At 44.8% G+C, this 17,978-nt stretch overlaps 2 protein-coding genes across 5 annotated transcripts in view; one reads left to right on the top strand and one right to left on the bottom strand.

The window, feature by feature from the left end:
- Nucleotides 1–11,907, top strand: part of KMT2C (lysine methyltransferase 2C) — a 193,942-nt gene extending 182,035 nt beyond the window's left edge. Inside the window, exons 48-60 of the mRNA XM_017746748.1 lie at nt 248–426; nt 522–676; nt 862–1,114; nt 1,698–1,837; nt 2,797–2,901; nt 4,751–5,870; nt 6,851–6,987; nt 7,149–7,291; nt 7,556–7,724; nt 8,603–8,719; nt 9,308–9,381; nt 9,767–9,875; nt 10,114–11,907. Coding sequence (XP_017602237.1) covers nt 248–426; nt 522–676; nt 862–1,114; nt 1,698–1,837; nt 2,797–2,901; nt 4,751–5,870; nt 6,851–6,987; nt 7,149–7,291; nt 7,556–7,724; nt 8,603–8,719; nt 9,308–9,381; nt 9,767–9,875; nt 10,114–10,206 — 2,794 coding nt within the window. The 3' untranslated portion in view covers nt 10,207–11,907. The remainder of the gene's footprint in view (nt 1–247; nt 427–521; nt 677–861; nt 1,115–1,697; nt 1,838–2,796; nt 2,902–4,750; nt 5,871–6,850; nt 6,988–7,148; nt 7,292–7,555; nt 7,725–8,602; nt 8,720–9,307; nt 9,382–9,766; nt 9,876–10,113) is intronic.
- A 2,407-nt stretch (nt 11,908–14,314) lies between these two features.
- Nucleotides 14,315–17,978, bottom strand: part of GALNT11 (polypeptide N-acetylgalactosaminyltransferase 11) — a 47,927-nt gene continuing 44,263 nt past the window's right edge. For all 4 annotated transcript variants that reach the window (XM_008643134.2, XM_017746746.1, XM_017746745.1 and 1 more), the window contains exons 11-12: nt 17,665–17,802; nt 14,315–15,109 (exon numbers count right to left, since the gene is read on the bottom strand). In XM_008643134.2, coding sequence (XP_008641356.1) covers nt 14,978–15,109; nt 17,665–17,802 — 270 coding nt within the window. In that variant the 3' untranslated portion in view covers nt 14,315–14,977. The remainder of the gene's footprint in view (nt 15,110–17,664; nt 17,803–17,978) is intronic.

Below are 17,978 nucleotides of genomic sequence, written 5' to 3'. Positions count from 1 at the left end.
GCTAGAGCCATGGGGAACAGAGGGTGTGGCTTTGTTAGTGTCTGTTTTTCTTCATGGATCTTTCCCAAGAAATGGAATATGTGTGCAGTGGAATACGAGATACCCAGGAGTGACGGCCAACCACCTACTTGTGTTCCGTGACCAGTCCAAGAAGCAAGTTCATTTTAGCTTCCTGTCATGATTTATAACTTCGGCTTACCAAAAGTTTTGTCCATTTCCAAAACAGCTTTTTTGGGTTTTGTTCTAGGGTTCAAGATCACTGTGAGGACAGGGACACTCCTGATAGCTTTGTTCCTTCTTCCTCTCCTGAAAGTGTGGTGGGAATGGAGATCAGTCGCTACCCAGACTTGTCAGTTGTAAAGGAGGAGAACCCAGAACCTGTCCCATCTCCCATCATTCCCATCCTACCCAGCAGCACTGGAAAAGGTGAGGCTGCAGCAGAGTGAACACAACTTAGGATTGTTTTTTTCTGTATTCCTGTAAGTGCAGGACTAACCTGCTGTATTGTGTTCTATTTTCAGGTTCAGAAGCCAAGAGGAATTACATAAAGTCAGAACCTGGTTCAGGAGCATTACCTGGTTCTGGCTTCTTTGCCTCCCAGCTTGGACCATCCCAGAATGGTCCTAAATCTGGCCTTATCTCTGTAGCAATTACTTTACATCCCACAGCTGCTGAGGTAAAAGGAATAAGCCTGTATTACATACATAACGTACAAAGCAGTTAATTTTGTTCATATATAGTGACTCTGAGGTGGTTACAGTGCAATAATGCTGCTGTTGCACTCTTCTAATAGTTTGTATTCGTGCTGCCTGTAATTCCTGTCAGATGTAAACAAAGGTTTGTTTTTATTACTGTTTCTAGAACATCAGTAGTGTTGTAGCAGCATTCTCCAACCTGCTCCACGTCAGAATTCCCAACAGTTACGAGGTCAGTAATGCTCCAGACATCCCATCCTCCATGGCAGCCACCAACACTCACAGAGAGAACCCATCTATGGACTACAGGCAGCACTTGCTCCTGCAGGGTCCCCAGGCAGGATCCATGGGACCTGCCAGGATCGTGGGGCCCTATGGACTGAAGCAGCCCAATGTGCCCTTCCCTGCCAACAGCAATGGTGAGTGGCCTTTAACTTCCAGGTGTTCGGTACCAGGCTTTAACTGAGTCAGTATTGGTACATTTCAGCCTCATATAAATTCATGCTCTAGAACTCAATAGTTGATTCTTGTTCCAAATAAAACTTTTCTCTTCTTACATGATGATGTGGATGCTGCTGGATTTAACCATGAGTAGTTCTCAGTAGTTCTGATTTCCATTACCTGTTTACATCACTTTCAGTGAGACGTTTCTCCCATAACTCCTAATATTATTGTTTTTTGGGGTGTTTTTTGTCCAGTCTGGTTTTAAATCAATCATTCAGAGAGATTGTTCCCATGCTGGAAAGCTTGACATGGTTGCTTAAGCCTGTATTCCCGTGTTAGTTTATTTTGTCATTTTTTACACAAGAACGTATTTTTGCCTTGTTTACACAGTTGGTTTCGGTCTGATTTATACAATTTATCCATCAGGTAAAGGTTTAAAGCTCTCCTTCCATGCCCTGTCCAGCAGGGTGCTAGTCCTCTAGACCAGTGAATAGTACTGTGATCTCTGATAAGTTTGGTTTGATTGATACAGCCTCTGACAGATAATCTGTTCCCTAGGTCTGGCTGGCTACAAGGATCACAGCCAGAACATGGCAGAAGGCTCAGCACTGAGGCCTCGCTGGTGCTCCCACTGCAAGGTCGTGGTTCTGGGCAGTGGGGTGAGGAAATCCTTCAAAGACCTGCCCTTCCTCAAACAGGTCAGTACTGAAGTGGGCAGGGCCCTGCACTCTGCTGGGGCTCCTTAAAGCAAGGGATAGCACAAAGTGCTGTTTGTCCTGCCAGCTGAGAGCACTTCCAGCTGCCTGTGTAGTCCCCCATCCCTGTGTGGCCTAATTCAGGGTGGGACATTCAAGCACATTTGCAGTACAGCTCAAAAATGGCAAAGTTGTTATTACTGATACAAAAGGAATTCCAGTACGTTTCATAAAATAGGTCCCTATCTATGGGAGTTTTCAAAGTTCTGCTACCAACCTCCTTCCCTGCCCTCTTCAGGGACCTCAATTCAAAAAAAAGCTCCTTTGTGAGGCAGCCGTGTTGCTGTGTCAGGAATTACTGTAAGAGCAGGAATACTTGAACTCCTTCTGGGCAGGAATCAGATTTCAGTCACAATCTCTTGTCCTTACACTGGGAACAGTCATTCCTTCAAAAAGTGCCATTGCTCTTCAGTGACCAGGAGGTGACTACACCACAAAGACATAGCCAGAACTTGCATAGAGTAAAGAGTTCATGCAGACAGGAATGCACTGAATTAATTCCCTGTAAGGTTTTGCAGATGGATCAGTAGATAAAACAGTGTGATCTGGCTTTGATTAGGCTGAAGTGAGACATTCTTTTGCCATCTAAAGATAAAAGAAAAAGGATTTTACTTTGCAAGAGTGCCTATGGAACAGATGGGTGCATGGTGTAGAATGCTTTATTTTGATTGTTAAACTTCTGTGAAAGGCAGGAAATGCTGAAGAACAAGGGTGTAGGTGGTGGCAATGTTAGATCTGTCAAATAATCAAGTATTTATATCACAGCATCGCTCATTATTTCACAAATGTTCTACAAATAAAACGAGTTTTCAGCCAGATTGGAAGACTTGTTTCATTACATTTACTATGTGAAAAATGGTATTAAAATGCACTTCTGATACTCTTCTGTGTTTGATTCCCAGGATTCCCAAGAAGGCTCAGATAAAATGAAGGACATTGTATTCTGTAGCAACAACTGCTTTGTTCTTTATTCAGCAGCTGTGCAAGCAAAAAACTCAGAGAACAAAGTAAGTATCAAACACTGGCAGACCCAAGTGAGCTGAAATTATTGCAGCTATTTGTTGGAGAACAGAAAGGGGGCAAGGGGGAAGCTTGCACTTCACTGGGGAGGTTTATAAATTAATTACGCTATATTCGGACATTGAGATTCTGAACCAGTAGTGTGAAATAAAAATCACATTTGCAGAACTTTCTGTCTGACAGATCCATGGCAGAAAAGTCTCCACCTTTGGCTGCCCTCCCAGGCTTTGAAGATGCAGTCTCAAAGTCATTCAAGTTCTCTGGGCATTGTACACAACCACAGACATGTTTTTAGGGGGTGTATCCTGCACTTGGATTTGGCTTTTATGGTTAAAAAAGAAAATTACGAGTGTGAAAATAATACCTGAGCAGCAAGTTTGCAAAAGGAGTTTCATTTGTTCAGTGTAACTGGGAAAACACAATCCTGTTCCCTGACTTTATTTGGGCAAAGCTGCCATTCTAAAGCTTTGATTACCAAAACAGTAAGGAGCCTGTGAGCTGACAATGACCAGCAAAAGGAGATTCTGATTACTGGAGAAGGACATTTGAAGAAGTTCATTCAACTGAAAGTGGAATTAGGCCATGGAATTTTCTCAGGTGGTAACGGATATTCTGCTGTAGTTCTCTACCTGCAGACACTGCAAGGGGTGTCTGACACCTGAGAGAAATGGGGCATCATTTTGTACTGTGTTCAGAGTCAGAGGAAGGTGAACTTAAATTTATCTAATTATTCAGTCATTAAAAGTGACATAGTCTTCACTCAAGACTGAATGATCCTGCTGAGTTTCTCACAGTTAAAATTTTTTGAGTACTTCTTTTAACTAACTTGTCTTCTGCTGTTTCTAGATCAAATGTGCCTTTTTTCCCCGAAACCATTGGACAGAACAGGCCATGTCCTTCAAGCTTTACCTAATTAATGTGTTCTCATAGTCCTGTATAGACTGTATAGTTTGAAGTCTTCCTTCAAGTGCATCCTACTTAACTTTCTCAGGAGAAACTGAACAAAAAAAATGCAACCCTGGAGAAGATAACTGTGTGTACATCCACATGCTTTTAGTGTCCCGTGTAGCTCATTTTCAGTTGTATATAAACAGGGTAACGTTCCTCTACAAGTGCGTCAGCATGTACCTAATTAAGATAATTAAATGTCATGTTCAGCCTCTTGATCCTTTAATTTACTCTTTCAAGATTAATCACACAAACCACATTAAGCACTTCATAATCTAAACTTCCTTTGTTGTTCTTGTTTTCTCTCTTAGGTTTGTTTTTTCACAAATCTCTGCAGGTGTAATTCCTGTTTACTGTGACTGAATAGTTCAGGTCCTCAAGGTGTATCTAATCCAGAGCCCTGCAGGAATTTTTCCTCACTTGTTTCCAGGAAAAAAATCTGTGGCATTAGTTCTAAATTTTCTGCTTGTATCAAACACCAGATTCTTATGCTTTAAATTAGTTCTGTTACCCATATTTTAAGGTTACTTTGTGTTGTAACAAAACTTTCTGAGAATTCCTAAGAACTAAAGCTGGCAGTCAGTTCACTGAGGGCAGTTGAGGAGTTTTACATTCATTCAGAACCTGGACAAAGGATTATCTGTGCTTTCTCTCATGTGTTAAAGGGCACCACGTTCTGGGTAGGTTGGGAGAATTTCCTGTTCCAAATCCTGGCCCAAGCTGTGGTAACATGGGTCAGGATAATTTCCATCTTTCTCTGTTGCTGCATCTTGATTTGAGGCATTTGGAGAAGCCTCTCCTGTACTGAGCTGCGCTTGTTTTCAGGACATGTTTAATGGTTAACAACTTTGGGATCTTTTTCTTAAAGAGTTTTCTGTTGCTTATCAGGAATCAGTCCCAACCCTGCCACAGTCGCCGATGAAGGAGAGGCCACCCAAAGCATTCCATCAGTACAGCAACAACATCTCCACTTTGGACGTCCACTGTCTGCCTCAGCTGCAGGAAAAGGTTTCTCCACCCTCATCACCCCCCATCATGTTCCCCCCTGCATTTGAAGCAGCCAAGGTAGAGGCAAAACCGGATGAGCTGAAGGTAACGGTGAAACTCAAACCCAGGTTAAAAGCAATACACAGCAGTCTGGAGGACTGCCGGCCTCCCAGTAAGAAATGGAAAGGGATGAAATGGAAAAAATGGAGCATTCAGATTGTGATTCCTAAAGGATCATTCAAACCTCCTTGTGAAGAAGAAATAGATGAGTTTCTTAAAAAACTGGGCACAACCCTTAAACCAGATCCTGTGCCTAAAGACTACAGGAAATGTTGCTTCTGTCATGAGGAAGGCGATGGATTAACTGATGGACCAGCAAGGCTTCTCAACCTGGATTTAGACCTTTGGGTCCATTTGAATTGCGCTCTTTGGTCTACAGAAGTGTATGAGACACAAGCTGGTGCCTTAATAAACGTAGAACTAGCACTGCGGAGAGGCCTGCAGATGAAATGCATGTTCTGTCACAAAATGGGTGCCACCAGCGGTTGCCACAGGTTAAGGTGCACCAATATTTATCACTTTACCTGTGCCATTAAAGCACAATGCATGTTTTTCAAAGACAAGACCATGCTTTGCCCCATACACAAACCAAAGGGAACTCATGAGCAGGAGCTGAGTTACTTCGCAGTGTTCCGGAGGGTGTACGTGCAGCGTGACGAGGTGCGGCAGATCGCCAGCATCGTCCAGCGCGGGGAGCGCGACCACACCTTCCGTGTGGGAAGCCTCATTTTCCATGCCGTGGGCCAGCTGCTGCCACAGCAGATGCAGGCCTTCCACTCCTCCAAAGCCCTCTTCCCTGTGGGATACGAGGCCAGCCGGCTGTACTGGAGCATGAGGTACGCCAACAGGCGCTGCCGCTATCTCTGCTCCATCGAGGAGAAGGATGGGCTCCCGCTCTTCGTCATCAAGGTGGTGGAGCAGGGCCATGAGGATCTGGTCCTGACTGATACAACGCCTAAAGGTAAATTTTGTGAGCTAAGATGGTGAATTTGTGGGTTGGCTGTTCATTGTGGTACTGCTGATTCCTGTGGTATGAGACCTGTTTGAAACAACTGTTGCAGGCGCTGTTCTAATGTAATGTTTATAGTGAGCTTCCAGGGCCCATTTTTAATACCGTGCTGTGAAGACTCTGGACACCTCTAAAGAAATTGCATAAGCTGCAGATCAGAAGAATTGTTCCAAGTCCACAGAGGAGACGATGGAGTATTGAAAATGAATTAAAGCAGTAGGAAAGTCAGTGCAAGTTTCCTTTTGTGAAAAGTGACTTTGTTTAAATACAGAGCCATTGCTCAGTTCTCTTCAAATCAGCTGGGCTCAAGTTAGGGAGCTCTAAAAACAGCCAAGTGACCATGTTGTTCTCAGGGTGGGTAATGTCTCTGTCAGGGCTACGAATGTCAGTGTGTCCATAAACATATGGGCAGGTCTTGGAAATCAGCTTGCGAATGTGCTGGAGGCCTGTAACCCTCTGGGTCTCGAGGCCTTGGTGCTGTGGGTGTCAATATCCTCAGCCCCACTCTGCCCGGTCAGACCAGTGCCAGGGAATTGCCCACAGAGAACAAGCACTGACTATGAACAATTAGTTAAAATAGATTATATCGTGTATTTTCAGAAAATCCTACTTTTGCAGGATTTCTCAAGAGAACCTGTCCGTGTTCTTGTCAGAGGACTGGAAGTTTCCATGCTGAGAGCACTGAAAGCTTCATTTCTGAGAACTGAGGGTGCAGAATCAATGGTGTGTTTATTTGGGATTTGTTCAATCCCAAAAATTAGCAACTCACCAAATCATTCTCCACTTCACTTTTTAGATCCTGGCCTGTTTGTATGGGCAGTCAAAGACAAAGGCTTTGTCAGTACTGGGTTCTGGTTCCCGTATCCTCAGGCATTTGTTTTTTTGTCTTTTGTTTTTTGGGTGACTGTAATTCTCTCCCGATGGTTGTGTAGGTGTGTGGGATAAAATCTTGGAGCCCGTTGCTTCTGTTAGAAAAGAATCTGAAATGCTCCAGCTGTTCCCCGGCTATCTGAAGGGTGAAGACCTCTTTGGTTTGACAGTCTCTGCAGTGGCCAGGATTGCAGAATCGGTGAGTTCACCACCCCAGTTCTTGCTGGATCATCCCAGTTGCTGACTAGGCACATGAGAAGGGGAACAGAAAGAAGTGTGGAAAAGTAAACCTTTTGTTAGACATGTAATTAAACACATAATTATTCGTAATTTTTTTTCTTTTTCTCTCTCTTTTTGCAGCTGCCAGGGGTTGAGGCCTGTGAGAACTACACTTTCCGCTATGGCCGAAACCCCTTAATGGAACTTCCTCTTGCCATCAACCCCACGGGCTGTGCCCGTGCCGAGCCTAAAATGAGTACCCATGTCAAGAGGTTTGTGTTAAGGTATTTTGTTTTAATTTCACATAGTACAGCCCAGGGTTTATAGGCTGCTTTAGGGTTATTTGTGCTTTCGTCTGCTGCTTACAAACCCTGTCGTCCTTGGCTGTGAATGTGCATGCCCCGGTCAGAGGAACTGCTTTGTGTCACTGCTAGCTGGCTTTAAGTGTCTGTATGTCTGAGAGGATTTTTAATGGGTTTCCTGGCTGTTTTCAGAGAAATCTTCAGTTTTTCTTGTATTCTTTCCTGTTACATGCCCAATTCCTACAGGCCTCACACCTTGAATAGCACCAGCACATCGAAGTCCTTTCAGAGCACAGTCACGGGGGAGCTGAACGCGCCTTACAGCAAACAGTTCGTCCATTCCAAGTCCTCTCAGTACCGCAAGATGAAAACCGAGTGGAAATCCAACGTGTACCTGGCTCGCTCTCGCATTCAGGTTAGTTCCCATGGCGGAAAACGGGTATTTAGAAAATCACATATGCTTTATTCATACCTGGTTTACAGCTGAATTCTGTAGATGTCGTATTTTATATATAAATATTTGTGTAAATCTAGATTAAAATTTGAAACTAAACCTGTTGGAAAATTCTGTCCAGTCTCGTCCCAAAACCAGCAATTTTTACGTGGCACATCAACTGCATAGATTTACCTTAAGTAAGATTTCTTTCTAATTATTATAAATGTCTTAAAAATTCATTTGTTAAAGTCATCTAGAAAAAAGGGTTTTTCAGGTTTTGGGATGTTCTGGGGGTTTTAACCTATTTCTCAAAACCTTAGTAAAACTTAATAAAAATAGAAATACACAGTGGAAGCATGAGATGCTCAGGCCAAGCTGATGAAGTGGTACAAGACCAGCAGGAAAATCCCAGTATTTGCCTGCCCTTGTAACTATATGAAACCTGTTGCTTTATGTGATGCTGCTTGTTTGCCCCACAGAATGTTTTGGAGAAGCTTTGTCACTAATCTGGCCGTGCGTGGACACGGTTGTTGTTTATTTTAGGTTGGACTTGGCCATGCCTGGGTTCCTCTCAGGTGTCTCTGGTCTAGCACGACCCACTTTTATTTCTCAGTGAAATCTATAGCCTTTGCACAGTCAGGTGTCAGAGGGGTAAGAGCAGCTTTCTTACTGAGACAGCAGCTGAGTTTTCTTGGATCTCTGTGAGGCTGGATTCTGCATTGGGCTGTTAAGGCATCAGTTACTCTTCAGTGCTGCTTCCCTCTCTTCAACTACGTCCCTTTCCACTGCTGGTTTGGGGAATGGTGAGGAACACAGTGTGAATGTGAAGTTACTAACTCTCAATGTACTTTCTGTAGGGCCTGGGTTTATATGCTGCTCGAGACATTGAAAAGCACACAATGGTCATTGAATATATCGGAACGATTATCCGCAATGAGGTAGCAAACAGGAAGGAGAAGCTCTATGAATCTCAGGTAAGGTTGTTTGATCATTCTCTCTTTCCCCTTCCCCATTCAGACATTCATACAACAAAACAAATGCTGTTGTGCCTGATGAATTCAGGTCCCCTGATTTATTTTCTGCTGTGCCATAAATCCCGTAGGCTAAAAATAAAACCAGAGGAATATACAGTGATTGTTATTAGAGTATTTCAGTGTTTAATAAATCTCACAGCACCCTGGCCAGGTAGGGAGGACACAGCTCTGGCAGAGGTGTCAGGACCTCAGTTTTTAATGAGAACTTCTTAAATTTAAAGCCAATTCCTTTGTGTGACTTGATGGCATTGTAACAGTTAATGCCTGTCTGGGAAGCACTCGAATATCCTGGATGAAAGGCAGTATGGAAATTCTCAGGAGAACCTGAATTGGTTTGTGTTTATGACCCATCATCCCTCAGAAACGCGTGGGGATACAGGCAGTACGTGACAGTGCTTTCCCTCGTGAGCCTGGGGGCAGTGCCTCATCTGGAATGCAGGAGGGCACTTGGAGCTGGCCCATGTTGGGTTCATCACTGGCAGTGCAGTAAAACTTCACCAGAGTTCTTGTCCCACTTGTGCCTTTCAGAACCGTGGCGTGTACATGTTCCGCATTGACAACGACCACGTCATCGACGCCACTCTGACGGGAGGCCCTGCAAGGTGGGTGGCCCTGGAGGGGTCCCTGACATCCTCCTGGGGCATCTCCCACCTTGGCTTGGGACTGTTGGAGGCTCTGAGTTTGTGGGGTTTGTTTTCTGAGCTGGTACATTCAAACTGTCCCAACTGTCTCTCTTCCATCAGCTTTGCTCATCTTTCAGTTACATTTCATGACAGCTATGAAGAAATTTTTTTGATCCTTGATTTTTTTTGACACTTGATTTTTTTTCATGTTTCTTTACCTAGAAAAAGCACAGAGTAATGTAATTACAAGTGAAAAGGCGGTGAGCCCGTGGAGCTATGGCCATCCTGAGGTTTGGTTCAGATCTGCTGCCTCAAGGGATGGGTGTTCCTAAAAGGTTTCATCTGTCCCACTCTTCCTTTGTAGGTACATCAACCATTCATGTGCGCCCAACTGCGTGGCTGAGGTGGTCACTTTTGAGAGAGGACACAAAATTATCATCAGCTCCAGCAGAAGAATCCAGAAGGGAGAAGAGGTAGGGCAGGTTCTGGCTTTACACCCCTCTTGCCACGTGCATCCATTCGTGATTTCTGGCCAGTGGCACAACCTGTTTATGCTGGGGGGAGGTGACATTTCCCTTCCCCTTTCCTGTAAAACTGTGCCTGTCCCTTACAGTGCAGCCTGTGCTGTGTTTTGCTGTTAACCTGGAGCTACAGGGAAAGCTGTGGCAAATCCCAGCTGTTCCATAACCACTCTCCTGCCTCTCTTCCCAGCTTTGCTATGACTATAAGTTTGATTTTGAAGATGACCAGCACAAGATTCCATGTCACTGTGGAGCTGTAAACTGCCGAAAGTGGATGAACTAGAATGCATTCCTTGCTGTCTTTGAGGGTTGCTTGTCCCTAGGAAGAAGTGATTCACATTTTGATTTTGTCGACGGAAAATTGTTGCCTTTCTGAAGGGGAAAAAAAAAAATCACTTCTGGAAATACAGATTGCTACACAAGTATTTAAAAAGAAAAGAAAAAAAAAAAAAAGCAAAAATAACCCACAAACCAACAAGCACCAGAAGCAAGCCGGCAAAATCTGAAGCTGACTTTCCAGACACGTGGAGGTGAAACTGAGTTAACAGAATGGTCCAGCACTTTTGTTTTTGAGCTCACTAAGGAGAAACTGTTTAACTTGGGCAAAGAACCGCTGGCTGACCTGCAGGAGGGCAGGTGGCCACTATGAATGTAAGACTGAAATCACCAGCGAAAGGGAGAAGTCCAAAGTGCTGGCCACAGCCTTATTTGATAAAGGGGCAGGCCCTCTAATTAAAGAAAAAATTTTAAATAAAAGTAGACACCACTGAACAAGGAATGTACTGAAACGACTTCCTTAGGGATAGAGCTAAGGGAAAAAATAACTTGCACTAAAATACATTTAAATACTTGATTCCATGAGTCAGTTTATTGTAGTTTTTGATTTCTGTAAAATAAGAGAACCTTTTTGTATTTATTATTGAATAAGTGAATGAAGCTATTTTTAAAAAGAAAGTTAGAAGAAAGCCAAGCTGCTGCTGTTACCTGCAGAACTAACAAACTCTGTTACTTTGTATAAAAGTGTAAATATTTTGAGAAAAAAAAAATACAGTATAAAAATAGTTATTGACCAAATGCTACCAGACTCTGCAGCAGTTCGGGTGCTTATTCTCAAACGTTGATAGGGATGTTACAATACGATCTCATGTGCTCACGGACATGTGATTCCCAGTTCGGAATAACCAAAATCTCAATTTAAAGAGAGGGGTTTTGTATGTTTAAAGCAGTCTCAACTGTGGTCTTACGAGAATTTTTTTAAGTAAACCTTAAGCCTGGTAAAGGCATGTATATTACACCTCTGACTTTTGTAGATGTTTGGGTAATTTAGATTAATTTTATTTGTATTATATTGTTGCATCCCTATTTCTTAAGTCAGGTTTTTTTGTGCTTACAATTTGTGATAACTGTGAATAACTGCTAAAACCACCCAAAATAGAGGCTGGACATGGGTTTTTTTCTTCAGCAAAAGTAGTCAAGGATTAGGTGACTGTTCAGCCTACGTTAAATCACGTAAACAGCATAGAATCGGTTGGAGCTTCAGTCTGATGCGATAGCCTTCTTAAAAGGAAAACAAGGAAAAAAATTAGGTGTAATGTGCTTGCAGCTGCAGGACTCTGGCAATAGGGTTTTGGAAAATGTAATTTAAAGATGTGTTTGTATGGATTGTTTTTGTTTACATTTCTTTAAAAAAATAAACACTGTTTTGTGTTTGCTTGTAGAAATTTAATCAGCATTTTGAACCAGGTTAGCTTTTTATTTTGTACTTAAAATTCTGGTACTGACACTTCACAGGCTAAATATTAAAAAAAAATGAAGTTTTTTTTTTTTGTGTGCACAATTAAGGTGGACTGTAAACTGTTGGTATATTCAGTAATACAGTTCTGAACTTGTAATGTATATGGCATGATGTATTTTTATCTTACAGAATAAATCAATTGTATATATTTTTCTCTTGATAAATAGCTGTATTAAATTGTTTCTTGAATATTTTTCTTCTCTTGTACAATATTCCAACATCCTACCAGTATTTGTCCTACAGTTTTTTCTGTTCTGTATAATAGTATCTAATGTTGGCAAAAAAAATACAAAAACACCACAAAAAAAAGAATTTTTTGAAGTATACAGAGTGTTATGGGTTTTGGAATTTGTGGAAACAGATTTAGAAGATCAGCATTTACGAATAAAAATATTTTACATCTATAAAGTGCATCCTCCTGTTGTCATTTGATGTGTCTGGTTTCTGCTTCTTCCAGGACTTGTGTCTGCTTCCACCAGGGAGAAGCATTTGCCTTCCCTGTTCTCCAGTGCAAGCTGCATCCTAAATTTCACAGTGGGTGCCACATCCTCATCTCAACCCAGCAGTTTGAACACTTAACACCCTGTCCAGTCTCCTCCATCCTGCAGGAGGGGGAGTGAGCAAAGGACTGAGTGGGGTTGAACCTTGATGTTGCTGCTGTGACGTTGCTGGACTCCAGAGACATTCCCAGCAAGCTCTCAGCACAGTCCAGGCTAAAAAAAGGTTCCAAGACTTATCACAGAGCAGCGGGGAGCAGCCAGGCCCGAGCTGTTCCCTGGTGTTACTTTTATGGTGTACTTTGGCTGCTGCAGGATCTGTCTGCTCCTGTGGCAGCCACAGCCACCACCCACTCCAGGAGCCAGCAAGAAGGAGGTACTGGACACAGGGGCTTAAAAATCAGCCCCAGGCAGAGTTTCTTTCTTCACAGATAAATTCTCAGTATGATAGCAGGAAGCTGAGTGCTGTGACAGTACCTACCATGGGATGAGGCTTTTCCTTCTGTGCTTCCTATTCACCAAAGCCCCTAGTCACTCAAATACAGGGCAAAACTCCAAATTCCTGCTTACACCAGGTAGCCCAACTCAGAACAGGCCCTGGCCCAGGGCTGGGTTTTCCCAGCCAAGATCTCTCACCTGAGTGATGGCCTCGCTGTGTGGCTGCACCATATCTGTCTGTGGCCAGGAATTCCCTGCAGGAGTAACTCACACCATCCAAAAGTCCATCACCTCCATCTGTTCCTGGAAACCGGCACTGCTCCCGGTGACAGCAGCCTCCCAATCTCCCCAGTGGGAGCAAAAGGTCAAAAATTCTCCGTGGCAACCAACTGAGACAGTAAATAAAGCAAGCTGCTGCTCTGCCTGTTTGAGGATTTGGTTGGGTTTTCTGATTTTTTTTTTTTTTACTGTTTTTTTAAAAAGACAAGAGAAAGGCAACAGAAGAAAAGGCCAAGCAAGGTTCGTGCACAATGTGGCTGCCAACACAAATGTCACAGGAAAGCCCCACACACAGCTGGGAGCAGCTGTGTCAGCACCTGCTGCAGTCAGGGTCAATCAGACAGGCGTAAGTGAAGCTGCAGCCCATCCTTTCACCCCAGCAAGGACTGGAATTCCACACACAGCAACCACCCAGGGTGCCCCTGCTGCCCCTGGAAGGGTCCACCTGAGCTGACACTGTGTTCTAGCCCTACCCTGTAAGCCCTGCCTGACTGCAAGAGTCATCTGGGAACTGATGTCAAGACTCCGGGTGGCCCTGAGCAAGGCACAGCACAGGCTCAGTTGATCAAAGGCCTGGGGTTGGTTTTAGAGGGTTTTCGTGGTAGGAAGGAGCTTGGCTGGTGTCTTAATTACTCCCACTGTAATGCTTTATCTGGAAGAACTTCCACTTCAGCCAGTTGTTCTGGTTTTCAGTTAAACCCTGGTACCTGGTTCTCCCTGCCAGGGGGTCACCCCCTCCAGGACGAGGGGAGAAGGCCAAGCAGCTGCCCTGTGGCCAGGCCACTCTTACCTGCTCCTTTGCATCCTCCTGCTTTTCTCCTCCCAGGTGCTGGCCCTGGCAGGCGGCTGAAGGACCAAACAGAGTCTGGCTCTGGCACAAGTGAATCTCCTCTCTGCAGAAAGATGTGGGTTTCTAATTACTCCAAGATTATCATCATTATTTGCCTCACACTGCCCAAAGTGTCAGTAACTGGATGCTGGAGTATTTGCGCAGTTGGAGAATGTTTCTGCTGCCCAAGTGGAAGGGCAAGGCTGTCCTGGCACGTCCAAGGTCCGAGCTGCATGCTCCCAGGGAAGGCGGTCGTGGTGGAGTGGGAAACAAGTCCAGTGGTGCTAAGAAAAGATACCCAGTGTAAGAGCAGCTTTTCTCACACTGAAGAAGCTGAGGCAGGAAGTCAAAGACAGGTGAACAGTAAAATAAATGAAAACAGAGAAGTGGAGGAAAAAAAAACAGAAATTACCTGTCAAGCCTTCCAAGATGTGAGGAAGGGAGAAAGGGAGTGAAAACAAGGGAAGGCCCAAATTGTGTGAACAGTAGTTTGCATCACTGTCTAAGTTGGTGATTTCTGGTCCAACAGCTACAAAGAGTAAGGCCATACAAATTAATAAAAAAATGATACTTTATTTTAAATGCCACTACTGTCATGAGTCATCAAAATAGACTTTGCAATAGTTATTTTGTTTTAAATATGAGGTGATGCATGACAGCAAAGAACTTAAACTACATGAAATGTCCTAAAATTAAAAGAACTAAATTTAAATATTACAAATGACAATTTTCAGAAGATGAAAGGGAATAAAAATATTTTCCAGAAAAAGTAAAATAATTTTGGCCAGTAAACCCATACTAGAAATGTAAATTATTGAGATACTGCAGGTGAAATACTCAAGGAGGACTCCTTTCTCTCATTGTCATTTAGAACATCCACAAAGCTGAAATCTCACCATTTAAATTACATTGCTCTAAAGATTTCTCTTACGTAAAACCAGTCCAATAATCCAGGATCATCCAAGGAACTGATGATAAATTTCACTTCTTCGTGCAGCGGGGCTGCTGCTCTCAGTGTGTGACCAGGGACCAGTGACCACTTGGACCTTCCCACACTCAGCTCCTCAGGGCAGGGCATTTCCAGCAGGTCCTTGCGATGGTTGTGCCGGACATAGCAGCCAAGGGCTCCACACAAAACCCTCCAGAACGACTTCAGATCATGGCTGAAGGGGAACCAGGGCTCAGCTGAACTCTCCTCAGCCACCTCCTCGCTGTCTCAGCTCTCGAAGTTCCACTGCTGAGGAAGGGAGCCATCGCAGATGGCCATGGTCACGTAGCCCTTGTGGCTCAGCGGATCCACCACCTTCAGGCACTGCCCCACGGAGACCTGGTACAGGCGGTTGTTTTTCTAGAGCAGACAAAAAGACAGATGGAATTTATTTACTAAAACTTCTGTTCTCCATTGTCAAACTGGAGCTGAAAGCGATGCCCAAGGGGATGGGATGCTCCTTCCTGACAGATGAGCCTTTCAGCAGCCTCCCTGACACACCAGACCCACAGCAGCAGCAGAGTACAGCACACCCCATAACCACATCCAGACTTTGAAACAAAGGCTCTCACGTCCTCACAGGCCCCTAGTTGGGATTTTGTTTATACCACAGTGTTTTAATGAGGTGCAAGGATGATCAAACCCATTTCCCAGCACTGAGCAAAGAGAGAGCCCACAAGGCTGTAGTGGGGCACATTCTAGATCATAGAATCCTAGAATGGTTTGGGTTGGGAGGGACCTTAAAGATCATTTAGGTCCAATTCTCCTGCCATGGGCAGGGACACCTTCCACTAGACCAGGTTGCTCAAAGGCCCATACAACTTTGCCACGAACATTTCTAGGGATGGGGCATCCACAGCTTCTCTGAGCAAACCTGCTCCAGCATCACACCACACTCACAGCAAAGAATTTCTTCTAATATCTAATTTAAACTTGTCCTCTGACAGTTTAAAGCCATTCCCCCTTGTCCCTCCATGCTCTTGTAAAAAGTCCCTCTCCAACTCTCCTGTAGCCCCCTTAGGCACTGGAAGGATGCTTTAAGGTCTCCCTGAAGCCTTCTCTTCTCCAGGCTGAACAGAGGTCCCTGCTGTGCATCTGACCACGCCTTAGCAGTCCCACTACCCTCAGCAGCCACATGCTGGGGAGTTGCCACATGTCGTGACAGGATTCATGCGTGGTGGGTGTCCATAGCCAGGGCAAGGCCAAACCCCAGCCAAGAGTGAGAAGGAAACAGATCCTATTCTTTCATTACCCTCAGAGGACTATGCCATCTCCTATACCAACAGCCTGTTGCAGCTGTCTGGAAAGGGCTCTCTGCACAGCCCCAGCAGCTCCCATGGGCAGCCACCTCCTGCTCTCCTGCACAGAGGGAGCACATACACAGGAACAGCCATGCCAGGCTCTGTCACTGCTTATGGCCATAACCAGATGTCCAGTGAAGCAGGAGGACATGGTAAGAAAACACAACACTAATCCAAAATATCCCCTCAATCCAAGTCTTGTACCACAACTGACAGTGCACTGTATTTCCCTGTATCGATGACTCACTCAATGGATTTCCCCTTGTTCCAAAAGACTTGATATCTAAAGGGTCCCAGCCAGCTCTCATACACCTGATGGGAAAGGTGCCCCACACCTTCCATTTGCCTTTGCATGCCCCTCTGAGCCTTCTTCAACCCTAATTTAGCCTGAGAGGAGGTGACCAGCACATGCAGTACAAGCAAACTGCAATGGTGTGCTGACATTTTCCTGCTTCAGCTCCTATTCCCTTCCTAATCAATCCTAGCACTTGATTCACTTTCTTTTCTTGTGGATCACTGATGAGCACCAGTGTGACCCTGTTACAGATCCACCTCCCACAGCCACAGTGGCAATGGCCAGCTCAAAGCCCCCATGTCACACATGAAGCCCTGATTCCCCACCACCACCACAGGCATCACCAACAGCCACATGCACCCAGTGTCAGTGGCCATTCTCTGAGTCCTGTGAAATCCCTGCCTGCCAACACAAGCTGCAGAACCCTCAATAACCTCTCATAGCAGAATTGTTCAGCTCACTGCTCTCACTGCCCCTGGCAGCTGTGGCACTGCTGGTGCAAGCATCAGACACACACAACCCTGGGCTCACACAGTATCTGCCTCTGTACCTCCACGCCATCCTGGACTTACGGGACACCTCTTGGGAACTCAAGCTGCCAATGAGCAGCATGGTATGAACCCGAGACAGACTGTGCAGAGCTGTGCTGGAAGCACAACTGGCAGTGCTGGCAGGGCCCTCCCTCCCCTTTGTTCAACCATGTTTGTGCTACAGACTCTTTGCTAGGCTGAGGGCATGTTAGGGGCAGCCTCTGAGTGAGCACCCAGGAGACAGATTCCATGTGTGAGCAGCACTGGCTCAGTTTTGTGGAATTGGCCACTCCAGGCTTTAACAATTAAACTAACAAGATCAATTACAGGGCAGAAGCAACTGCTCTGCCCTGTGCTTCCTGAAGCACTAAGCATGAATTACCACATAGACGACTCCTGTCTCCCAGGCCTGCAAACACAACACAACAAAGCTATTGGATGGATTTTGTTCTCTCTGGCATATCCCAGATGAGCCACAGTGCTGTGGGTGGCTGTGACTGGCAGAAGAAAGGCTCAGTGGAGCTGCAGAAACCTTTCTATGTTGCAAAGGGCCTGCGTATCCCAGAGCTCAGCAAAAATCTTATTAAGACTGAAATGCAGCCATCAAAGCCTGTGCAACTTCTGTACAGGCTGCTTGAACCACGGGCTGGGCCTGGTACTGTGCAATTACCTTGGTACATCTGAGGTTTAGTCACAATTAAACTCAACCCTGATGTCCTGTTAGGGCTACTGTCACTGACTGAGACATTGACTACAAGTAATGAGCCATATGGCAGCCTCTCCACTTACCCCAAATGTCCACTGCTGTGAGCCACCAGAGCCGTGGCATTTCATGAGACGAGGGGGATCGGATGAGCGAGTTTCCGAAACATCCAAGCAAAGAAGATTATTTAAAATCAGCTCATGATCCTCATTGTAAATCCAGACCTGAAAGAGAAGACAGAAAGACATTTATTGCAATGTTTCAGGGCAGTTTCCTTGAATCTTCTGTTCACCTACAGAGGTGGTGCTTCAGCATCTGGATGTCAGAGATGGGCCTTGCAGTAAGTGGTGAGAACTGAATGCAGCCCCCTTCCCTGGGGCCCACCTGCATGAAGCAGGAA

The sequence above is a fragment of the Corvus brachyrhynchos genome, unplaced genomic scaffold (assembly GCF_000691975.1).
Source record: "Corvus brachyrhynchos isolate BGI_N302 unplaced genomic scaffold, ASM69197v1 scaffold18, whole genome shotgun sequence".
In the NCBI taxonomy this organism is placed as follows: Eukaryota; Metazoa; Chordata; class Aves; order Passeriformes; family Corvidae; genus Corvus; species Corvus brachyrhynchos.
The sequence above is the reverse complement of the archived record's forward strand: the minus strand, read 5'-3'. Positions and strand labels throughout refer to the sequence as shown.